At 44.3% G+C, this 26,062-nt stretch overlaps 1 protein-coding gene across 1 annotated transcript in view; it reads right to left on the bottom strand.

Moving 5' to 3' along the window:
- The window catches only part of AHRR (aryl hydrocarbon receptor repressor), a 115,421-nt gene that overhangs the window by 83,887 nt on the left and 5,472 nt on the right, over window positions 1-26,062 (bottom strand). The window contains exon 2 of the mRNA XM_032770813.2: window positions 16,754-16,935. Within this exon, the coding sequence (XP_032626704.1) occupies window positions 16,754-16,935 (182 nt within the window). The remainder of the gene's footprint in view (window positions 1-16,753; window positions 16,936-26,062) is intronic.

Genomic DNA, 26,062 nt, shown 5'->3' with positions numbered 1-26,062 from the left:
AGAAGGTCAGGGAGAAGGCTCCATGTTTCAGAACACAAGCCATGCACTTCAGCCCCAGATGACTTTGGGTGCTCTGGAGTGGTGAGGAAACAGCGGCAGGGAAATGTGAGTAGGGTTCATTATTTTTGTATAAATCTATTTGTTTCTTATATGATTAAATAAAGAGTAATGGTTTTAGAATCCTGTGCAAAGCGTCAGTGCATTACATCGATCATGTGCCCCTTGAAGAGAACTGTGGATCCAGAACACCACACAGCTGGATTCTGGAAGAGGATGTGTTTAAGCTACAGAGGGAGCCTGAGGGGCCGGCGCTATTTCTATGGTCTGGGCCATGGGCTGCATGGTCAAAGCTCTTGGAGTGGGGTGCTAGACAAATGGTCTGCATCCCAAGAGTGCTTAGGGACAGCAAGACTGGGTGAGTGCCTAGACTCCATTCAGACTCTTGAGGCTTAACACACCCAGAGATTCAGCAACTGGATCACATCACTGCAATCTGGTCAGTGGCCAAGAAGAGGTACTCAACTAGAGTTGTGACGACTACCCAGCCCTGTTTCCTGTCAGAGCACACTTACTGCTGGAGGAAGGAAATCTCCGCCTTCCAGCAGACAAGAGGAGGAAGTAAAGCCTCCAACTTTCTTGCAACAGCTAGGGCACAGGCAGAGCTTCCAACCCATTCCCAGGAGTCTGGAGAAGGGGAAGAGAATCCCCCATTCTATCCCATCAGCCATGAGGGTGTGGTGGTGTAGCAGAACCTGCCAGTTGAACCAAACCATTTCCCCACAGAGCTGTGGGGAGGAAAAAAGTGGAACTTTGATATAAGCAGCTAGAGTGGAATAAAACTGTTCCTCGATATGCAACGAGGAAAACAAAGTCAGAGTAATCCACTCTTTGGAAAGGAACATGTGAGGGGAAAGGGGTATGCAGCCACTTCTTCAGGAACAAATCCACCAGGCTTTCACGAATGTGTGCAGAGCCAGCCTTCTTTACACTTCTGATAAATTCCACTGACGTCATGTTATAGTTGTTGATTAGATAATGACTTACGGACTGAAGAGTTTCTGTCAAAGATTTACTTATGCATCATTTACTCAGTAGAACATTGTTTCCTCTTTTGTTTTGTTGTGGTGTTATGAAAATGAATAAAACTATATATCTAGAAAAGAAAGAATTTGCATCTGTGAATGGTGCCTTTTTGGCTGACAAGTTCTTGATACTTTGCTACTCTGAATATTGTGGTAATACACTGCCATTGGTTTTGCCTTGGTTGTCAGCTACTCCAAGTACAGCAGTTGTATTTTTCGTCTTTGGTGCTAGTTGTTGTCTTCTCAGGATACTGTGGATAAGTAATAGATTTATAGCTTCTAAGGCCAGAAGGGCCCACTGTGATTATCTAGTCTGATCGGCATAACACAGGCCATAAGACTTCCCTGAAATAATTCCTGTTTGAACTACAGCATATAGAAAAATATCTAACCCTGATTTAAAAAATTCAGTGATGGAGAATCCACCACAACCCTTGGTAATTTGTTCCAATAATTAATTAATTATCCCCACTTAAAAATGTGTGTCTTATTTCCAGTCTGAATTTGTCTAGCTTCAACTTCCAGCCATTGGGATTATGCAAGACTCTTCAGCCCCTTATCAAATATTTGTTCTCTATACAGGTATTGTAGACTGCCATCAAGTCACCACTTAAACTTCTCTTTGCTACCATAAACAGACTGATCTCCTCCACTCTATCACTATAAGGCAGTGATTTTCAAACTGAGGTATGAGTACCATTAGGGGTACACAAGCTCTCATCCGGGGTACATGAGAAAAATCCTTTAATAGAAGACTGTATATCTTATTTAGAAAGACGTGGCAATCTAACCATACATATATTATGACCCTATCTCAGATGGGGGTATGTGGTAGACTACATTATTTGGAAAGGAATATGCTGCCTTAAAAGTTTGAAAACCACTGCTATAAGGCATGTTTTCCAATCCTTTAATCATTCTCACAGCTCTTCTCTGAACTCTCTCCAATCTATAACTATTCTTCTTGAGTTATGGTCATTATTTAATATATATATTTGTAAATTCATTGGCATACTTTAATAGTCAACATAATAAACTATTACTGTGGACTAATACAATATGTACTCTACAGTTTTGGGTTGGGTTTTTATTTTGTTTTTAAAGTCACAGGTTTCTCTGAGTGAATTTACACATGTACTCAGTTAGCTAAAAGAAACATTTATTTTAAACAAATATTCAAATCTACTCGCCAGGTTCTTTTTTTCCAGACTAACAGCTTTAACCCTAGCAATGCAGGCTTCCAACCTAAACATACATGCTAGGGCTGAAATTAAAAGTGCAGGTTTCAGCTAAAATCCACGATTGCTATTTATAAAAATTCAAATGAATTACAATGAGTACAAAAACAATACTAACTAGGAAAAAAAGTCTTATTTTGTTTGATTGTATAACTCCAGATGGCAGATCTTACTGATCTGTGCCATATGAGCTCCCGTACCAACAGCAGCATTTTTACACAGAAGGCAAAGAATCTGGTACTCCTAGGGAAGGCTTTAGATGAAAATTTACCAATGATAAAAATCGATGGAAAAACAAGAATCTTGTGCTTAGACCTCCTAGGAAAGCCTGACAACCAAAGGAATCCCTCTAGGAGAGCCTAATCTAAAGAACTTGCACCCAAATAAAATAAGTAGAGACAACTCATATCTTTTCTCTGAAAGATCCATGAGGCATAGAAATATGATGAGTAGATGAAAGTGGGAACAAACTCTAAGTAACTGAGGAACTGGGAATACTTCCAAATGGGGAAAAATTGGGAGAGGGCCCAATCCAACTTCCATTAAAGTCAGTGGGAATTGGATTAGACCCAAAAAACAAGAAACTACAGAAAAGGTGTTACCCCCTAAGATAACAGTAGTGGCAAATCAGAAAGAACAATGGAAGTCACACAGTGTGCTAATTCTGTGAACATGAAAGACGCTGAATCAAAGGGGCTGAATACGAGAATTTTCAGAAGTGAGAAGATGTGCCTAAAAGGACTTTAAATGCACCCTGTAGAAACTAATGCCCACTTTGTTAGGGGAAAGAAATGGTCTGCTATGGTTAGTAACTGTCACAGGTTAGGACAACTGCACCTATGTTTCTCCCTCATTGTCCTCCAAGAGCACTCACTTGTAGGCTCCCAGCTCCTCAGCAAGCCCCTGTGTTGAGAGAAGACCCATGTCTTTCTCCCTCCTGACCAGGGGTTTTTCCAGGCTGCACAGTTCCCTGCCTACATTCTGAGTTCTCCAGCAAGTCAGACACCCTAAATCAGGGATGGGCAAACTTTTTGGGCCAAGGGCCACATCTGGATGGGGAAATTGTATGCAGGGCCGGGCCAGAGGGTTGGGGTGTGTGAGGGAGTGCAGAGTATCGGAGGGGGTGCAGTGTGCAGGAAGGCACTAGGGCAAGGGATTGGGGCAGAGGAGGGGTACAGGGTGTATGAGGGTGCTCATGGAAGGGGGTTGGGGTACAGGAGGGGTGAGAGGTGTATGAGGGGGTTCAGGACAGGGTGCAGGAGGGGTGCAGACTGCAGGAGGAGGCTCAGGGCAGGGGGTTAGGGTGCAGGAAGGGTGTGGGGTGCAGCAGAGGGCTCAGGGCAGGAAGTTGGAGTGCAAGAGGGGTGCAAGGTGCACAAGGTGGCTCAGGGCAGGGAGTTGGGAAATGCCCTTGCTGGACCTCCAGGTACCTCCCCTGAAGCTCCCATTGGCCGCAGTTCCGCCTTCCCAGCCAGTGGGAGCTGCAAGGGGTGGTGCCTGGGGACAACGCACAGAGCCCTGTGCCCACCCGGCCAGGGGCCACACGGACATGGTGCCTGCGGCGCCAGGCGCCAGATCTAAAGCCCTGAGGGGCTGGATTCAGCTCACGAGCCATAGTTTGCCCACCTCTGCTCTAAATCATCAGTGTCTGCATGTTGTTTTCTCTCAAGGCTCTAAACAGTGTAACTGCTCACAGCTATAAGGTACCACACACCTCTATCTAAGCAACTCCATTTAGTCTTAAGGTGAAAGAAGTCCAGAGAAAACATATTAAAATAATGAACCTACATGCCTGCTAATAAGCTTGCCCGAGATCACACCCACTCCAATAAGGGGCTCCAGTAAGCACAGGGTCAGCTTTATGGGTGAGCTATCCGAGCAACCGCCTAAGGGCGCCATGGCCAAGGGGGGACCGTGCAGCAGTGCAGGGGTACGTGCTGCCAGTGTGGAATTAGAAAGTGCTCCCAGCTGGCAGGGGAGTGCTGTGGGTGGCAGTGTTCCCTCTAATTTTTCCCACACATGCACGGAATGAATTTTGTTGTGTGACACACTACCTCCATATTGGTGCACATAACAAAATTAACATGGTGGGGGTGAGGCTGAGGGGTTTGGAGTGTGGTAGGTGAGCTCAGGGCTAGGTAGAGGATTGCAGTCTCTTAAGGTCTTCTGCAAACACTACGGCCTTAGGAGGATTGCAGTAAGAGGGGATGCAGTAGAAGGGGGGGGTGAGGCCTTCTACAGACACTAATTTTAGCCTGCCAATACTTCTGAGGAAGGTACCATGATTCCCATTTTACAGAAGAGAGATCAAGTGACAAATGAACCAGTGGTTGATTCAAGAATAGAACCCACAACTGATTCTCACTTCTCTGTTCTAACCACCAGAACCTGCTCTAGCAATTGTTGGGGAAATGAGTGTGTTCTATCGCTTTCAGTTCTTCGGCATCGATATTCCTGTACACAGAAACTCAACTAATTGGTAATGAGTGTTGCTAAATATGAAACTTTAGCTGAGAAACGTAAAGGTTTTAATATGAATCATTTTTCTTTTACAATATTGAAGGAACAGGGATATCTTTTAATACTTCGATCCTTTTTGCAGATGTACTGCATTTCAACTAGTACTCTGTTGCCTCCCTATCTAATATTCTGAATATTAAAATGATCTACATAACAATGAATGGTTACATATTTAAAAGCCATCCTTGCCATATTACTTTGACCAATCACATTTATCCAAGCACCAGATTTAGTCCTGAATTTACCTGGAAGGCTAAAAATTTGGTACACCAGCATGTGAATACATACAGAACATAGAGGATGGTGAATCAGCTATGGGAATAAATGCATTAAAATTGTTTGCAAAGTTTGAATTGGGTTATTGTACAAGCTTTCCCAAAGTTTGTAGTTGTTTAGAGTGAGGATTATTTGTTTGAGGGGGGGGTGAGGGCTCTGGGGGCGGTTATTATATACAGAGTAGTATGATTACTTTACAGAATTACAAACTATACATAAAGGGAAACATTTAACCTGCCAACAAAACGCAGCCAGTTCTGAAGTGGAATACAATATCATTATACTGGCAACAGCAACACTACAATATGCTTTTGGTACAGGTTGTCATGAATACTTGATCTAAATGAAGTGATAGAGAAATTTGGAAAGGCAAAATACAATTAACCAAGTTGGAATATGGCCAGGAATTGGTATTGCAACTCATATGAAAAGTGTCTCAGTGCTCATAAGTCATCAGAGCCAGGGCTGTAAATATCATCTGAAAGATGACACCAACAGCAGAAGCACAGAGCAATCTAACACCAAACTGAGGCATTGGTTCGATACTGATCCAGAAGTGAGGGGTAAGGTGCTGAATCACCAGAACAACTTCCTGCAGAACCTGGTGTCTTGCAATTTAGCACTGAGACAACCTCATGTTGCTCTGTAGGAGAGATCTGGTGAAATTGCAGTGATATGGCTGCAAACCACACAGAAATGTTTGAGGAATTAGTGAAATTACTAACTATGTATAGCTTGGGGGGGAAAACTATTAATAGGAAAGTTGACAACTGTTTACAGATATTTGAAGAGTGTAAACACCATGGATACAGAGGAATTATTTTGTAGTCGAAGGAAATATAAACAGGAATGGTGTGGCAAGTTCAACAAAGAAAAAGTTAAATTGAATTCCAGGAAAATCTGTTATGACAGTGATATCTACAGTTTGGAATAGCAACTACAGCTTTTGCTTGTATAATTTAACGTAAAATGGAAGTGTTAGTTACTACAAGTTACTTACCTTCATATGCTGCAGGTAACTAACTTAGAGTAGTCGTTGGTGAAGGCTAGATGAGTATTTTCAATCTCTTAATTTCTAATTATCTGAAATTATTTTCTTTCTTGAAGGCAATATGGTGAACTTGCTCCATGTACTCTAATTGGCTACTGAACTTTATAAACAGAACACGGCCTTGTATTATATTAAGCGCAGTTACTGAAAGGACACCTAGTGGTGACTAAACTTGTCTGAGTACCAGTTTCTGTAGCTGTTGAAGGTATGTCATGAAGAGGCTAGCAAATTGTAACAGTTTGAGCCTTCAGTGCCATATATAAATTATGATATCATTGACAAAACGTATATTTGGGGGGACTCTGGCTATGATATATAAATTTAAATGTACAAAAGTTTTTTAAACTAAAAGGCAGCTCAGTTCCAGAAGACAGGGTATGTGCATATAGTATATTACAGTGCTTTCTCCAGTCCAGTTTTAACGTTGCAGGTCTACCCTATTGTAATTGTAAGAATACACTGGTCTACAATTTTTGAGACGTCGTCTGCTTCAGAGATAAAATGTGCTATTTATTATGTATTTTGATGTGCTGAATGCAAATATGGCAATTAAAACAACTGATTGGCTACTGTTCCTAAGATATTTAAGTTTTTACATTTTATGTCTATGTATATTGTGTAGATAGTAGAGTTTTAATCATAAATTGTAAACCTAGGTCTTTTCATGTGTTTATGGTTGCTTTACATGATAATATTTCACCTGTCCTGTTTATGTAACACTTTAAAAATCAGCAAAAGGGTTATATAAATAAAATTTATTATGAAACAAAAGGCAAAAAACTATTATGTACATAGTTTAGTCCTATTCAGTGTCTACTCGGCGCTTCTTGGCTTGTCTCTTGTATTCATTAAATGGAGCATCTCTTGTCACTGTCCAGCAATAGTCTGCAAGCATTGATGGGCTCCATTTGCCCTGATAGCGTTTCTCCATTGTTGCAATGTCCTGGTGAAATCGCTCGCTGTGCTCGTCGCTCACTGCTCCGCAGTTCGGTGGAAAAAAATCTAGATGAGAGTGCAAAAAATGTATCTTTAGTGACATGTTGCAACCAAGGCTTTTGTATGCCTTGAGGAGGTTTTCCACCAACAACCTGTAGTTGTCTGCCTTCTTGTTTCCGAGAAAATTTATTGCCACTAACTGGAAGGCTTTCCATGCCGTCTTTTCCTTGCCACGCAGTGCATGGTCAAATGCATCATCTCGAAGAAGTTCACGAATCTGAGGACCAACAAAGACACCTTCCTTTATCTTAGCTTCACTTAACCTTGGAAATTTTCCACGAGGTACTTGAAAGCTGCTTGTGTTTTGTCAATGGCCTTGACAAAGTTCTTCATCAGACCCAGCTTGATGTGTAAGGGTGGTAACAAAATCTTCCTTGATTCAACAAGTGGTGGATGCTGAACACTTTTCCTCCCAGGCTCCAATGACTGTCGGAGTGGCCAATCTTTCTTGATGTAGTGGGAATCTCTTGCACGACTATCCCATTCGCAGAGAAAACAGCAGTACTTTGTGTATCCAGTCTGCAGACCAAGCAAGAGAGCAACAACCTTCAAATCGCCACAAAGCTGCCACTGATGTTGGTCATAGTTTATGCACCTCAAAAGTTGTTTCATGTTGTCATAGGTTTCCTTCATATGAACTGCATGACCAACTGGAATTGATGGCAAAACATTGCCATTATGCAGCAAAACAGCTTTAAGACTCGTCTTCGATGAATCAATGAACAGTCTCCACTCATCTGGATCGTGAACGATGTTGAGGGCTGCCATCACACCATCGATGTTGTTGCAGGCTACAAGATCACCTTCCATGAAGAAGAATGGGACAAGATCCTTTTGACGGTCACGGAACATGGAAACTCTAACATCACGTGCCAGGAGATTCCACTGCTGTAGTCTGGAGCCCAACAGCTCTGCCTTACTCTTGGATAGTTCCAAATCCCTGACAAGGTCATTCAGTTCACCTTGTGTTATGAGGTGTGGTTCAGAGGAGGAAGATGGGAGAAAATGTGGGTCCTGTGACACTGATGGTTCAGGACCAGAAGTTTCATCCTCTTCCTCTTCCTCGTCTGATTCAAGAGAGAATGATTCTAGTGCATCAGGAACTAGCAGTCCTTCTCCGTGGGGTACTGGGCGTATAGCTGATGGAATGTTTGGATAATGCACAGTCCACTTTTTTTCTTCTTTGACACATCTTTTCCCAACTGGAGGCACCCTGCAGAAGTAACAATTGCTGGTATGATCTGTTGGCTCTCTCCAAATCATTGGCACTGCAAAAGGCATAGATTTCCTTTTCCTGTTCAACCACTGGCGAAGATTTGTTGCACAAGTGTTGCAGCATATGTGTGGGGCCCACCTCTTGTCCTGATCTCCAATTTAGCAGCCAAAATAAAGGTGATAGGTTTTCTTAACCATAGTGGTTATACTTCACTTTTGTGATGCAAAAGTCACGTCACCACAAACATAGCAGAAGTTATCTGAACTGTTCACACAAGAACGAGGCATCTCTGCTCACTCTGGCTGAACAGAAATGTGTCCCTTTGCAAAATCAAACACTGACAAATAAGAGAGCACGACACTGTTTGATTTCTAGAGCTGATATAGGGCAATTTGTTCAGAAGAGTGATGTAAGCTTCATTATGATTGCATCATCCATGACTTCTAGGAATAATATGATGCAATTCATATAATGTATGACACAATACCAGCTTCAGATTGCTTCATTCATCATTTTTGCCTAAAAAACAAGTACTGTCCAAACCCAGTCATAGATTTATTCATAGATCCAGTCAAAGATGTATTTTAGTCATTTCTGGTTTAAATTGAGATCCCTTCCCTTTATAAGTCACTTATCCTCCGCCATTCCCAAGTCAAGGGTCATATATACTGACTCAATAGCATATCTTGAAAACTAGAGCCAATCAACAATTTTAAGCACCATTTTCATTCTCAGTGACCGGAATTAGTAAAGTTTGACTACATTTATTTCAGAAGCTTTTTGGCTGTAGAGCAGTGATATTGCTCAGTCTAACAGAACTCACAATGGGATATTCAGCTGATATTCAACCTAAATTTTATTTTGTTCACCTTCATCCCATATCTCCTCAATTGTGCCACACTGAAGTGTCCTAAACAATGCCTCCTCTTCTTTACAATACATGCTTCCTTTAAATACAAGCACGATTGTTGTATCCAAGCCATACAAATTTAATTACTATACTCTTTCTTCCTCCGACCTGTCCTATAGTCATTTATGTGCATTTACTCCAATTCCCTCCAGATGTACTAACGTATTTCCAATATGGAGGTGTCCATAACTGAATGCCGTATTCCAGATGTAGTCACACTGATTTTACAGAGAGGGACTATCACCTCCCTGTTCTGTGATATGATCACTCTCTGTATGCAGGCCAAAAACTGCATTTGACTTTTTTGTTCATTCCTACTTTCCAGGTTCTTCCCCCGAACTGACCATCATTGTTTTGGATTAAGTTTTCCCACATGAATTAGCTTGCACTTCTAGGTTGATTTTCCAGGTTCATTTTTATTAGGCTATATTTCTAGCATCACTATGTCCTTCTGCATTGTGTCTCAGTCCATTTTCATTACCTGTGTCCTCAATGGTGTTTGAATACCTCCCAATTTAGCATCAGCCTTTACTTTAAAGAACTACAAAATAGAACAAGTACTATGTTTCTGCCCTTATGGGTTCATCCTTTTGGGTTCATTATGTCAACTGAGGGCCTAAATGTTGTGAATTTTTGCTATTGTTTTATTTGGGGGTGGGAGGTGGGGGTTTGTAATTAAATTTTTTACTTAAAAAAATCACTTTCTGACTTATTTCCACAGAAAACAACAAACTAGGAAGAACTGGAACCTAATACAATGCTAGACCTGAGCTGCAGCTACTGTTCTCACTCAAAGATCAGTATCTCAGGCCTTCATCAACCGTACTGCAACTGGTCACTCTTTCCTCCATTTCAGTCTTCTGAGTTTCTCTGCCTCCTCCCAAACAGGTAATTGAGCATCTCTCTTTATTTGCCAGACTCAAATATAGGTCACAAAGTGTCAAAGACCTCATACGAGGGGCACAAATACTATTCATGCAGGAAGTTTAAAGTGATGGCAATTTCTTCCTTTTGGATAAAGAACTATTTCTGTTACCACAATTTCATTATACTTTATTTCTGGTGTAAATGAGTTTTAATAATAAAAGTGAGGGGACACCAAATGTATGTGGAATGCATACTTTGGATGTCCCTTGAATGTGAGATGTCCCTTGAGACAAGGAGTGTTGTGCAGGCACGTAATGGGGACCACCTTTGCCTTTAGCCACCCACCATCCCGGGGAGAAAGATGCCACATACAGGTGGTGTTCACAGTTCCCCCTTATGGTTTCAGGCAGAAGTGTGGCTAAGACAGCAGAAAAGTCCATTGGGGTTCAAGTGGTAGAAAAGTAAAGCCAGCAGGCAAGTATAAAGGGGACAGAAGTTCTCCAGTGTGGGTTCAGAAAGAGAAAGAGGTACTCTGGAAAGTGGAAGGGGTGATGCGTGACCAGCTGCCAAATAACTGAAGAAGGAGGTGGGGAGGGCTAACTCAGTGGTTTGCGCATTGGCCTGCTAAACTCAAGGTTGTGAGCTCAATCTTTGAGGGGGCCACTTAGGGAGCTGGGGCAAAAATCAGTACTTGGTCCTGCTAGTGAAGGCAGGGGGCTGGACTCAATGACCTTTCAGCTCTATGAGATAGATGTATATCTCCATATAAAAAAAGGGAGGAGGATATTGTTCTTTGGAACAGCAGCAGCAGCTACACCTCTGGTTTCAATCTGGAACATGTCAGATTCCATGTCCCTGAAGTTTGGCACAGCCCCTCCAGAGCCTGACATTTCTTATTTATTAAAAACACACACACACACCCTTTTCTTTTAGGAGAAAAGTATTAGGTCTTCATCACATATAATAAAGGGATGAGAATGGGCAGAAAAAAGTACCTGCATTTCTTTTTGCAGTTCACCTTTAAAGAATGGTTATTTTTTTAAATCTAGAAAGTTCTGGAGTTTGTTTTTATAACTGCCTCTTTAATGTTTCAATTACAGAGTGTATTTCTCCTTTTCCAGCCCTTCCACCACTTCCTGAATGAATGCAGTGGCTCCAGGGAGCTCTGTGCTGACATGTGGAGTGGGACAGAGCCAAGTGATTAGAATTGACTGGTGGCCTGCAAGGTGGAGTAGGGTGGGGGCTGATTGTGGAAACAGAGGCTGGAAGGGTCACCCAGTGCCCCACTGTTCTGAATGGAGTGATGCAGATTTGAGAGAACCTTTCATCCTGTGGACAGCCCCAATGGGAACTGCTGCTTGCTCTAGCTCTCACTCACTTCCCTCCTACAGCCACAAGTGTTTCTGTGCTTTCACTTCATGCATTACTGGGGTCTGGTGTTTGAGCTGAGAGAGGAGGTTGAAGAAATAGGGCTGTCATGGACTAACCACTGTCTTCTTCACTTTCAGGATGGAGGATTCCTAGCATTATGGAGCAAAGGGCCTGTTTTGACAGCCATTCCTCTGAGAATAATTAAACCAATGGACATACCAGGCAGCCTTGAGGGCAAATGTTCATCCAGCTGACACCTCTATCTATAGGTTGACAGGACTGTATAGTAATCATTTGTCCTTCACTGGCTATAGAGTGGCCTCTAGATACTCTCTCCATCAGCTCTGCCTTTAGAACTCACCATGGGGGGAGGGATAGCCTGCTAAACCCAGAGTTGTGAGTTCAATCCTTAAGGGGGCCATTTAGGGATCTGGGGCAAAAATCTGTCTGGGGATTGGTCCTGCTTTGAGCAGGGGGTTGGACTAGATGATCTCCCGAGGTCCCCTTCTAACCCTGATATTCTATGGTTCACAGACTAAATGAGAATGGTGATAACCAGAGCTATGGTGGCATCACTTTTGTGCCAGATTTGACCAACTGCAACATAGAGATGCCATGACTCTGCCAGAAGCAAAGAGGTTTCTTCACCTCCACCACAGCACCTGCAAGGTCTTGCATAGGCAGAACTATTTTGAGCAGTGGAAAGCTTCATGAATCCAAGCTGCCCACACTGAGCTAGACTCAAGTTTTTCTCTGTGTGATGAATTTGCATGTTACTGAAAGTAAGGTCTGAATGAACTCTCCCTTGACAGTTAGCTGGGAGGGGGAGAGACTTCAGGAGCAAACTGTACTTAAATGAACATACCTACTCTGCTTAGATATCCAACAGATAGAGCAGTGTTCCTTAAAGTGATCAAATTTGGCTGGTGTTGGGTTACAAATCATTTTAGTACTGAATATAGGGGTAGTGAAATGCTGTTATCAATGTTGTCTTTATTGTATGAATGAAGGGCAGCAGAATTGTACCTATCCTGGCCCAAATGAGGGGGTCACCCTCAGATGAAAGGACCTTGTTAAGCCAGGGACCCAAATGCCAGACCCCCATGAAAGTAAGAGGGTGGGGACAGGTGTCCCATCCAGGAGGTGTGGACTCTCTCTAAGGGTCCCTGGCCTGGTTTAGTGTGTTCCTCCCCACTGTTCAAAGATAGAGCTAAATAGAGTTCATTAGGAACCTTTTTGTTATGTTAAGTACTCGCTGAGAGCTGAAATCACTTGTGGTGTGACAGTGTTTCTGGCCAGCCTGCTGAGAGCTAAAATCACTGAGATACTGACCTGAAGAGATGACAGAAGAGAGGCAGGTGGCAGCAGGTGACTGACAGGTAGCCAGTGTGAGCGACTGGCAAAAGTGGCAAACAGTCAACTGGTGGGAGGCAGCGAGGAACAGTGGCCAGAAGAGTGACCAGTCAAAACAAGTGCTCAGATGGTAGAGCGAGCCAGGTGTCTTCTTCCCCAGGTGGGAGGTGAACTCCCACAGATACACTTCTGAAACTTGGGTCCTCACTGATCAAGGACAACCACTGTGAGTGGGACATGGTAAAGAAGCAGAGGAAGGCACAGTAAGGAAATTCTGGTTGTAGAACTCAAGAACATGAGGCAGAAGACTCTGCCCCACGCACTCTGGGATGGGTGTCCTGTTCACAGTTTTATGTTTATGAATCCTGCTTGCGGCATTTTCCCAATTGATGTTAGGTGACTTCTTTCCCTTCATTAAAAGCTTCTTTTCTACACACAGACTCTGTGCTTGCGAGAGGGGAAGTTTTGCTTCTCAGAGGTGCCCAAGGATGCTATGTAATTTTCCCAGTTACTGGGTGGGGGCTCAAGCCAGTTCTGTGTTGTATTGTTGAAAAGGAACCCCTAGATATTGAACCTTGCCCTGATTGCTGCCGGCTCCACCTGGCAGAAGGGTTGCATTATTTTGCAGAGAAAATCACTCTTATGTGGACTGAGCTGTCTACTGCCATGAAACAGAGCAGTGTCTCAATGGGACAATCAATGAGACTATTCTGCTTGATTTTCCATCAGTGTTGTCCACTGAGATTATGCAGATGCTGTAGCAGCTTCAAGCTCCAACTTGTGAGATGGATCCTTGTCCTTCCTGGCTGCTGAAGGTCACCAAGAGAAGTACTGGATCCAGTGTTAGTGAAGACAGTCAGTATTTTCCACATGGGGGAAGGAGGACAGGGTATTAGTAGTTCTCAGCTATTGAGTCCACTGAGTAGAAAAACCAAACAGCTCTTCAAACTGCCCGTCTGGCTAAGTATAGTCTCATTTTTTGGGAAAGTTTTAGTCCTCAAATTTCCTTGACCCCAGCCAATCAGGTCATATGCTAAGGTATGGAATAGAAAATTATTATTTTTGTTGTTTGTATTGTGATTTTGCCTTGAGGCCCTCATCAGGATTATAGCCTATTGTGCCAGGTGCAATACAAATATGTAATAAAAAGGCAGTCCCTGCTCCGTTAGGATTAGCTGTTCTAGCAGTGGGCAAAGATAAAGTGACATTCATGATTCTTTTAGATCTGTCACCAGCCTTTGGTACAGTTAATCGTGAGATTTTGTTAACCCACCTGCAATCCCTAAAAGGGGTCAGTGGAACTGCTGGAATGGGTCCATTCTGATCTTTCTGAAAGGACCTAGAGAATATTTGTGGGCAATTTTTCCTCTGCCCCACGGACTGCCATGTATGCAATTTGCAGGTGACACCCAGGTCTATCATGTCTAATCCAACCAGAAAAAAAAAGAACTAATAGCATAGTGTCTATATTGAACTTGGGGCTAGGAAGAAGACCAGCAACTTAATTTAGATAATACCATGATAATATTGGTGGGTTGAGGTAAGCATCTGGTGGAACTGGCACAGATTTTATCAGTGCCCCACATGGAGGGAGTTCAGCCACCACTTATAACAGATGTGCACAGCCTACAAATTTTATTAGATCCCAGATACCCAATTGTCACCATGGCCAAGGGCACTTTCCTTCAGCTGTGCAAGGTGAGATGGGTGTGATTGTCTCTCCAATGTGGACCTCACCACAGTTATCTGAACCTTTGTCACCTCAGGACTAGTCTGCTGTAATATATTCTGCATGGATGCCAAGTTGAGACTACCCAGAAACTGATGTTTTGCAGCATGTTACAGCCCAATTATTAAGCAGAGTTTCATGCATGGAACACATTAGACCAGAGCCTTGGGATCTGCACTGGATTCCTACATGTTTGGAGATGGAATTCAAGGTGTTAGTGCTAATCTGTGAAGTCCTAATTGGTTAAGGACCCGGTTGCCTGAAAGACTGCTTCTCTCTTCTTCACTTGGTATGTGCCTAAGTTTTCTTAGGTAATAAGCATTCGCAGTTGAAGACAGGACCTGAAAAAGTAGCCTCTCTATTGAATTTAATAAATTTTCCCTTTACACAAGCAAAAGCTTCCCAAAAGAGCTTTGTCAACATCTGCTTATGCATAGAATACTTAAGGTTTAATACAGAGTCCCAAAGGAGATCTCTGGTGAATAATAGGGGTGCTATTGATATTAACTCCCAGGTCTGGGAAATCCTGACTTTGCAGATCTGGCAACAAGCAGACACAAAGCCATTCAAACCCTGTTAAGGAGTGCTATTTCCCTTCCTGATTTCCAAAACTGCTTTTATCTAAGTGATCTCTCCTGGTTTTCCAACCACCAGGGACAAAATAATGGGCCAGATGATCTCCTTGTGCTGAAAACCTGCCAGAAGGGGTTGTGGGAGAGCAAATCTGTACAGGGATTCCCTCCTGGAGATTTCTCCGCATCATACCACTGAAGGTGTGGGGTTTGCCTTGCCCTCAAACCTGAAAGAGCCATGCAGAGGTCCCATACGGCTGGATTGGCTCTGGAACCTCTACCTTCCTGTCCTGGAACACCTGTGGAGGAGGCTCTGTGGAAAACGTAAGATGACCTGATGCCATAATATCTTCTGAGGTTTCTCTGCAGGGATGGAGGGAGGGGGAAAAGTTGTGCATCCACTTATCTCTACACCTAGTCCACCTGCTCCTTTTCCTGGCCCACCCAGTCTTCACCATGTTCCCATGATCCCACAGAGGAGACTCTGCTAAGAGAAGATGCCAAAGATTTGTCTTTCACATGTCACGGTTGGAGTGGGTGGATTCATGTGCAAACTCTAGGAGTAATGATGTAGGCCATTATATCTTTCATGACCATAAGCTGCCTGACACAATCAGCCATGATTTCAACAGAAGTATTAACTTGGTATTTCTCAGGCACCTTAGATTCCCAGAGAGAGCTCTGCCAGCATATAAAATTAAAAACAGCTAGGAATAGAAAGAAATGAGGGTGAAAGAGAAGTTGTCTATTGGCATGTAGTGGGGAACTCAAAGAATCATTTAAAATGATTATTCCAGTAGTCACTGATGTTACTTTTTAGTTTCCGCATTATTGACTTACTATAAGCAATAGAAGAGAATTTGATGAATAGCAGGCAACAGATGCACATGCTTTATTTCCTTGGGTTTTAAAAGTAACGTTTCTTGGCAGGCCAACATTGTTATAGTCCAACTTCTGTATGTAATATTTTCTGATGGTAAAATATCAAAACACTTCATTAACAGAAGAAACTAGAACTGTCTGCAAATTTGGAAGAATTCTTATTATGGACATCCACACGTACCAATTTGGTTTTGATTATACAGTGTGCCAGACAACTACAAAAACAAAGTGCAGCCCATTATGGCTTTAGTCAACACTTGAGATTTCAGATTTCACTTCTCCTGAAAGAAAGTGATCCCTTTGGCCCCTCATCCAGGTCTATTTCCTGTTAGGCATACAGTAAATGCAGATAATGTCACCATACAGCTGTTGCTCAACTTGTACAACATACTTAAAAGGATATTATCATCTTGAAATCTAGTCAATTTCAAAAATGAGGTGAAAGTAGTTTCAGATATTGCTTGTGCCCCTGAGTCTCCCTGCCAATTTTTTGTGGTTTTACAATTGCATTTTCCTATTTTCTAAAATACATTTTTTATCCCATCATTGTTTGAAAAAACCTGTAACAGAGGAAACTGATTATACTCAAAGTGGTGTCCTATGCACAAAGCAAACAAGTGGCAAAATATGTTTAAGTTAACAGTATCCCTTTAACCTCACTGAAGTGTTTGATATATTTAAGAGACTTACCCTGAAAGAAGCTTTTGACTCGGAGATAGCTGACACTAAGGCGCAAGACAGAAAGTTTGTCCAATTTAGAAATTATGTCAGGTGGGAAAGGCAGGAGGCTGGCCAGATGATCTAATTCAGCATTCAGACGGTCCCTATGTCTCTTAGAAGGATTAGACTTTTCATTCCCAATGGCAGGCCTTCTGTGGTGGGAAAAAGTATTGTTAATCATTCATTATACCTGCATACAGGGAAATTGATACACGGTTTGCTATTAGTTAATCACAGAAACATGTAGATTATCTTTAGGTAAAGGAATCCATACAGTTATTTAAAATCTAACCATTCTCCATTTTCCTTCCTCATTATACAAAGCATGTTTACTGTAATAGAGGGGAGAGATTTTTAGTTTAATAAAATTATTCAGTCAGTGGGGAATGATGCAACAGAGAAGAATGTAAGACTTCCTTCTCTAATGATCTCAGCAGACAAAGGGATTGTAATATATACTCCTACAGCATAAAACATAGAATTGAAACATATAACCCCTTTGGGGTTTAGAGAGCATGGCCCCTTTAAATCTTTTTCCCAGGTGGGAGGGGGAGAGTAAGAAAAAAGGAGGGAAACTGCAGGGGGTGGGTCTGGAGCTCCAGGGAGGGAGAGGGGCAGCTGGCAGGCCCTGGAAGAGGAAGCAGGGAGAACCTGCCCCAGGCCTGAGGAGGACAGGCCAGATCGGGACAGCCCAGGACAGGAGCCAGGAGGAGCACAGGGCCAGGGAGGAATCGCCCGAGAAGGACAGGCCAGAGCTGGACCCAGTATCACGGCTGCCCAGAGCTGTGTGGGGCTGTGAGTAGTGGGGCTTGTGACCCTGCATTGGGAACAAGGAGGGAGACTGTAGCTAGTTAAGTGGGGAGGTGGTCACTCTGTGTGGCTTTGCAGAGAGCAGCAGAAGAGGGCACCGGAGGGGTTTGCTGGGGAGAGTTCACTGGTACCAAAGACGACCAGGCACGCACAAGACTCACCACTGGACTGGAACGTTGCTCAGGATTCCTGAACTCTGTGTGCAGACACATTGCTCAGTGTCTGCCCTATCAGACTGTGCTACCACTGGGCCTATCGGGTTTTGGTTTGGATGCAGCCCTGTTCTGCTGCTCCCCCTATATTTCCCCTTGTTGTATTTCTCCTCTCATCCCTCTGCAAATAAATATCCCTCTTTGTTATATTCATTGTACTTTTCCTGTGGGTGGGTGTGTTCACTCTGGGGGGGTTAGAACAGGTGCCCCTGGGGTGGAAGGGATTTTTCCTGCTGCATTCCTGCGCACACCTTCTCTTGGCCAGAGCTGCCTGCAGAGCAGACTCCATATTGGCTACGAGGGCGCTAAAGTTACATACATAAAAAATAATCAAATTCTCAGTTAGGATTCTGATACCATTCTTGACATTTCCTGATACACTCACATTCATTTTCCTAACAAAAACTAAAGACTTCCCACCTTTTAATGCTTTCCTTATTTGGGATACAGACTCCAAGTACGCACACATACCCTGCATATAAGGGCTATAAACATGCACAACCCCCTTTGCTACAAACATAACTCTTCTCACTTCTGCAAAGATATTACAATTAATATGTTATCATTAGAAGATAATACAACCTCTGAACACCCTGCCTTGCCAGACTGAAAGGCCAGAGAAGCCTGTATCAAGAAGATGAATGCAGGGTCGGGGATTTGAGGACCAAATTCAGAGGCAAGTCTAAGCAAACCCAAAATGTCTGGACTGAGTCCAGTCCCCTCACTGTATGTTATGCCAACTTAGATTAATCACAGGGCCAAATTTAGAGGTGATGTGTAAGTTACATTCCCCTTAAACACATGTAGTGCTACCGATACAATTCTGCCAATGTGTAAGGCAGTCTCAGTAACTAAACAAAGTGTTGCAATTTTTACACATTAATTTGTTTAGAATAAGTGGACATATTCAGCAGATTCTACTGAACTTCCACATACGAGTGCAGAATTTGGGCCACTATCTGTTTCTTGTTTGTTTTTAAAACTGAACTATCTTCGGTGACAAGCCATGATCTCACCAACTGTAAAACACCTTCCCAGGATTGAGTGGCATGTCAATGGTGTGTTTCAGGGGTCTGTCAGACACAGGGCAGCTGGGGTTTGTAGGGGTAGGGTTTGGCACTGGGAAGGGGGAAAGCACTGGTAATGCACACATCTTGTTTATGTGTTGCTGTCCCTGAGCAAGATTGGGTCCTCCTTGCTCTAAATCATTTTTTTCCTCATCTGTATTCAAGGGGTATTACCTGGATCAAGAGGTGAAAAGGTGGCCTCCCCATCACCCTCCCAAGAATGGGGAACAGGTGAAGAGGCAAGGTCTTCCACCCCCATGACCCTGTCTCAGGAGTGGTGGGAAAAAGATGTGCTATCCCAACTTTCCAGAGCATGTCAGAAAATACTTTGTCATCCATGTAGTGCGCAGTGAGGGGACGGGGGTGAGGTTAGTGGAGATGCAGAAGGAAACTCTGCTTCATGTAGTGGGTGTACCCAGGAACATTTCAAAGCATGGAAGTACTAGAACATCTAGGGATCCTGAGGGCAGAGCATAGTTAAGGAAAGGATCTCTGTATTGGCAAGCACAGGAGGGCCAGGGAATAACATGAGGTGTCATTCTGTTGCCAAGACCAAGAACTCTTCAGGTACCTACAAATGACATTTACTCGTACCTTTGCAATCTGCATCAGCAGTGGCAGGGATTACAATGAGGCTTATCTCCTCAGAACATGATTTCTCCTTTCTTTGGACATTGCAATATCCACAGGATAGTTTTACTGAGATTTTAATCTGTGTAATATTTAATAAAGCATGACAGAATGGAAGGACCACCTGCACCTATACCAGGGCTCATTGCGGGCCAGAGAACACTGCAGGGCATCTTGCAGCAGTACACAGTGCCTCCCCAGAGGAATTCTCTTGCCTTTTATAGCCTCCATACACTGCTGCAGAAGCACACAGACTCTCTAGCAGGGTCCACAATATGCTTTTTACACAAGGCACTTTACAATAATTAAAATGTTCAAACAAAAATTAAAACTCAAATATATAAAAAACTGCCAAGTCAAAACCCCCCCAATGAAAGTAATACTTTTCTTAAAAGAATAAATAATTGCACACAACTATGTTAAAAGAAGATTATTTAGGTTTCATAGTCAAGAGTTCTTAATTCTGCCCCCTAGTAAATCCATCCTGTAGAGTGAAAAAGTCAGGAGTTCTGTGGGAAAAAACAGTAAGGGATCAAGTAATTAAAGACTATCATAATGAACACACAAAGGGGCTGAATTGAGGGTGCACGGGCAGCTCTAAATCTGGCATTCCCTAATTTTTTGAATGGTTGATTTTGTATCCTTAATAATGTTCTTTTAACACAGTTTTTTTGTGTGTGTTGGGGTGGGGGGCTGTTAAAAAGGAAATGGTAAAAATAAATGCAACTGAAACAGGTAATAAAGTTGCTTTCAAGTACTTGCAGTAGTACAGCTGTGACTGGTGCTTAGTAAATATCTACATTGAGAGAGAGAGAGAGAGATAATATCTAACAAATTAGGCCATTAATGAAGAGGGAGGAACATTCTGTCTCCTGTCCCAGAGTTAGATGCTTTTTCAGCAGCTGATGTAGATACCAGGCAATATTAACGTATGAGCTAGTCATACTCACCCTGACACCAAGGAATGAGAAACAGTGAAAAAATTAGAAAATATTACATCTAATATTCCTATATCACAGACCAAAGACCACAATGTAGACACTTACCCTATCTTGATCTCTGAAGTAAGGCAGCAATGGAGTGAGGAAGAAACAAAATGAGTCCCAGTAAAAGAGTGCTTGATTTGATTGGAGCGCAATGGGTAAAAAATAGTCAAGAATAGCACATTGGAAATAGAAATTATGTGATCTTATTCTAAAGTCATAGCTGCTCTGTTAGTGTAGAGTGACAGAGAAGTGTGGACTGAGGTAACCGTAGTGCTTAATTTGCGCCAGGGCTTGCCAGGGCTGAGCCCCGGCACCTCTAGGCTTTGCAGTTCATAACCCCAACGCCTCTGGGCTTGCTGCATCAGTTATAAGAGTTAAAAAATTGCTTGAGCCCGGGCCAGAGGCTGATTAAGGTTTCCCGGGACCCTGGGCCAGAGCAAGTGGGGGGCCCCTCTCCATCCCTTCCACCTGTGGTCCCTCCCTCATTCCACCCCTTCTGCCTGCGGCCCTGCCCACAGCTCCAACCCTTTCTGCCCCTTCCCTGGGGCACCCCAGTTCTACCAGGGTCCCTACATTCTGCCCCCCGCTGTGGCTCTGCAACCCATTTGTTACTTTCTGCCCAGCACACACTGTGGCTACGCTGCGGCCTTGGCCCTGGGCTGCAGCAGGGAGTGAGAGCTCCTCCAGTCCCAGGGCCACAGCAGGGGTCCAGGTGTTGGGGCTTCCCCACCACCCCCTGCTCTTCTGCAGGGGACCAGGGTTGGGGCGCTGGGTCTTCTCCTGCCTCACCTGGTGCTTTTGCCAGAGAGTGAGGTCAGTCACTGGGGGCTTCCCCTGCTGCCCCACAGCTTCTGCTGGGGACAGGGTTGGGGCGGTGCTGGGGCTTCCCCCACCCGGCAGCTTCTGTCAGGGTTGGGGTCGGGTGACATGGGTTTGGGGGGCTTCACCCATCTGCGGGTTCCAGCAGGGATGGGAACAGAGTGGGGCCACTGGGGGAGGGGCTTCCCCCATCCCACAGCTTCTGCTAGTGAGTGGGGTCTGGGACACTGGGAGGGGCTTCTCTTGCCCTGCCCGCCTGCCTGGCGTTGCTGCTGTAGAATGGGATTGGGGTGTGGAGACTTCCCCTGCTCCACCTGTGAGGCGGACAGGTCTCCAGGCTTCCGCTTCCTGATAGTGGATTTTTTCTGGGCCCCTTCAGGTGCCCCCCAGTTGGCTGGGGCCCCTGGGAACGGGCCCCATCGGCCCAGTGGCTAATCCACCATTGACCCCGGCACCTCTATCATTAGAAATTAAGCACTGGGTGACTGTGTGTTTGGATTGTGATGAGTGTGATAAGTAAAACTAGGTAAGGGAAGAAGCCAAGTGATTTCTAGATGTTCCAGTGAAAAGGTACAAAATGAAAGCAAGATAGAGCTCCACATGGCCTCTTGCTGAGAATCTAAAGAAGTGAGGCAGCAAGGGACTGAATCCAAATGAATGGGAGTTTTATCTAAGTGGGGATTAGGTCTTGGGTGCTATGAACTATATAGCTTATCTATCCATAAACAGAAGACAGCAAACAGATAGGTTCTGGATTCTATGCTATAGCTCAGTGGTCTCCAAACCAGGGCCGCCCAGAGGGGGGGGCAAGTGGAGCAATTTGCCCCAGGCCCTAGGCCCCACAGGGGCTCCCATGAGAGTTTTTCGGGGCTCCTGGAGTGGGGTCCTTCACTTGCTCCAGGGGCCCCGGAAAACTCTTGCGGGGCCCAGGCCCCCAGAGCTTCTTCTGCTCTGGGTCTTCCGAGGCAATTCAGTAGCGGGGGATCCTTCCACCCTGGGACCCGCCACTGAAGTGCTGGGTCTTCTGTGGCAATTACCCCAGGCCCTCTGAATCCTCTGGGTGGCCCTGCTTCAAACTTTTTTGATTGCGCACCCCATCAGTAAAAAATTTTTGAGCACACACCTCCTGCTACCAGCCGAAGCAAAAAAAAAAAGCCGCTTGGACTCCTGACTGAACTGTCAAAGGGAAAAATAAAAAGCGGCGCTGCTCTGACAGCACTCCTCCTGTCATGCACCCCGAAGGATGCTCTTGCACACCCCCACTTTGGACACCACTGGCATAGATCAGAGGTAGGCAACCTATGGCACACGTGCTGAAGGCAGCACACAAGCTGATTTTCAGTGGCACTCACACTGTCCGGGTCCTGGCCACTGGTCCAGGGGCTCTAATTTTAATTTAATTTTAAAGGAAGCTTCTTAAACATTTTAAAAACCTTATTTACTTTACATTCAACAATAGTTTAGTTATATATTATAGACTTAGAGAAAGAGACCTTCTAAAAATGTTAAAATGTTTTACTGGCACGTGAAACCTCAAATCAGGGTTAATAAATGAAGACTCGTCACACCACTTCTGAAAGGTTGTTGACCCCTGGTATAGATTCTATACCATATTTTGAGCAGCAAGTGGATGACAAGGTGCTGGTTACTGCACCTTTTAAGGGTTGGTCTGCACTAGAACAAGATTTGCAAACTCCTCCATTGCATGGACCACATCACAATTGTGAGATTGCCTCTGAGATCACCAAATTTCCCATTGACTATCCTACCTCTTTGCTCTCTACTTCTTATGTAGCAGCAGCTTCTAATAAAGGAAGCTATGCTGATACCTCCTTCTTTCTGGCCGCTTATAAAAGCCTCCAGGTTCTTCTTTGCAGTAGAAATCCTGGACACCTTTAGATGCTGCTGATGGGAAAGAAGAGGAGCCAGCACCATGTAACGAGCCAGTTTTCTGTGGACCCCAGTTCTGGGAACTGGTACACTAGAAGTCTGCACTTATTTCAGAGTTAAGTGGTAAGCAAGTAATGGAGCCATTTGTTCCTCAAATGGTTCACTGTGTCTATGCTACCCATTGTAGTTAGTGTAATCCATTGCAGCACTGGCGGATTTAGAGTTAGTGGGACCCTGTGGGCAGCTTCAATTTTGGGGGCCCCCCTTAGGATCCAGTCAAAAAAAAGAACATTCTCTCATCTTCCCACGTTTTTTCATTCTTTTTTTCTTCATCCTCCTCCTATATTATAAGTAATGGGAAGTAAATGAAAATAAAATGAGGTACCTTGATTGGGGCAGGGGATTGAGGTGCAGGGGAGAGTATGGGGGGTGGGCTCTGGGAGGATGTTTGGTGCTGGGTGTGGGCCCTGGGCTGGGGCAAGGAGTTGTGATGTGGGAGGAGGGGTGTGGGCTCTGAGAGGAAGTTTGGGTGTGGGGTGCAGGCTCTGGGCTGGGGCAGGGGTTGGGGTGTGGGAGGAGCCCAGGGGGGCAGCGCTTACTTCTGGCAGCACAGTTCTCAAAGTGACTGGCACACACATCCCTCCGACAGTGGCTCCTAGACAGGGATGGGGGGCAGGGTGTCTTCATGCACTGCTGCCTGCAGGCACTGCCCCTGCAGCTCCCATTGCCCTCAGTTCGTGGCCAATGGGAGCTGGGGAGTCGGTGCTCAGGGAGGGGGTCACCCCCACCCCAGGGGCTGCAGGAACATGCTGGCTACTTCCGGGAGCAAAGTGGCACGGAGGGAGGGAGGCAGAGCAGGCAGGGAGTTGCTTTAGCCCTGCTGGTGGCACTTCTCTGCATGCCCCTTGAGGGGAGGGGGGCAGCAGTTCTCCATGCGGAGCTGCCTCCCCAGCCCTGCCAGGGGTGTGCAGAGATGTGCCAGAAGCCAGCCGCTTCTGGAAGTGGCGTGGGGCCACTGGCTACGGCATGCAGGCAGCCTACCTGCCTGAGCCCTGCTGTGCCACTGGCTGGGACTCAGAGGCAGGGTGACAGATATTTGTCCTGCATTTTGGGGAGCCCCTGTCACTGGGGGCCCTGTGCCACAGCACAGTGTGTTTCATGGTAAATCCTCTCCTGCACTGCAGTGTATCTACACAAGTCAGTTCCTTCAACTGTTGCTATGCCTGTGGAGTGTGATATCTATCCCACAATTCCAGGCACAACTCCCATCCGTCTGTATTTTGTTTTTCATTAGGTGGAGATGAGTTCATATTTTAAAAAGTTTGTGAATACATTTTAAAAAATGTGCTAGGCTGTAAAAAGAGTTGAAGAGCTAAATAAAACACTCTAATCTTTTAATGTGATATACTGTCTTTAAAAAATGGAGAAGACGAGAGACACCAGTTAAATACAACAATCTGATGAATAGAGCACAGAGTAAGAGTTATTAGACAATTATGGTTAGCATACTAAACAGCACTTGCAGCTGCCTAGCCCTGACTAGGCATTACTTAGGTATCATGGCATCATGGCAGAGGTGAATTTCAAAGAGGATAATATAGTGGCTTTGCAGATTTTTAGTGGCAACCCTTCTCAAATGTAAGGGGTGGCACAGGACAAAGCTCAAAGATGTTTGAGGGAAGATGGATTAAGAGCCAAAATGGCATCACTGGCAGAGCAGGCGTGAGGGTCAACTGCTTGATACCATATAAGAAATTATGCTAAGAAGGGCAGGGCTAAGCCACAAAGGGCCTTATAAATGAAAACTAACAAACCCAGAGCCGCTGCCCCTTTTGAGGTTCATGTGTATATTAGCACTGAAATGATTCTGACTGAACTGATGTGGGCTGGAGCAGCTGTAAGTTTTGTGCCAAGCTAGGACAACTGTGATGTTACTTTAAATGACGGTAAAATGTTATAAGAACTTTTGAGTTGGGACACAAAGTATTCAAGGCTGGGGTGCCAGGCCCATACAGGAGAACAGGAGTATGAGGCATTTGAACAACTCCTATGAAGCATCTCAGTGGCATTTCCAAATAAAAATTTTTGCATTTTGGCCTAAAGCTTTTGGGCTTGAGGATGAAAATTTTTTGATTTTTCAATGAAAAGTTAGAATTTCCCACAGAAAACAGGCACTGTGCAACAAAAATTCCTTTATATCAAAATCCAGTTTTCTGGCTAAAAAAACATTTTGATGGGAAACTTTTGACCAGACTCAGTTCCTGGTGCTTGAACTGGCACTGTAAATGCCAAACTTCTTTAGTGTAGGCCACCCTTAACAGGGTTTGTCTGGAACAGGAGAGGAGCTGGGGCTTTTGACTGATATGCAGGGAGAACTGAACCAGATATAGAAGAGCCAGGGCCCAGCAAATGTAGGGACAGATGGTCTCCATTACATCAGTGGGAGAAGAGGACTGAAACATAGCAGACCCCAGATTGTGCAGTTCTTCAGCATGTTCCTCGAGCACCTCATGACCCTTCCAAACCTCTCCATGAGGGTTGTCTATACTTGCTCCCGATTGCCCCCAAACCAACCCCATGAAAATATCTGCCTAATTTAATGCAATAGGAGAACACATTAACCTATTAACCATTCTATGGTACTGTCATAAACAGATAGCTAAGGGTTAATGTTTCTTTCACCTGTAAAGGGCCACTTCGCTGCCACTCATATCATAGCTTTCCCACTCAGATTTGAACCTTAGCGTTCATAAACTGAGAAGCTAGCATGAAACCTCCAAGCTTAATTACCAGCTTGGATCTGATATCGCTGCCACCAGCCAAAAATTTCCAGTGTCTTGGCTCACTCTGGTCTCCCCAAAACCT

The sequence above is a fragment of the Chelonoidis abingdonii genome, chromosome 2, assembly GCF_003597395.2.
Source record: "Chelonoidis abingdonii isolate Lonesome George chromosome 2, CheloAbing_2.0, whole genome shotgun sequence".
Classification (NCBI taxonomy): Eukaryota; Metazoa; Chordata; order Testudines; family Testudinidae; genus Chelonoidis; species Chelonoidis abingdonii.
Note: the sequence above shows the minus strand (reverse complement) of the source record. Positions and strands in the feature narration are given on the sequence as shown.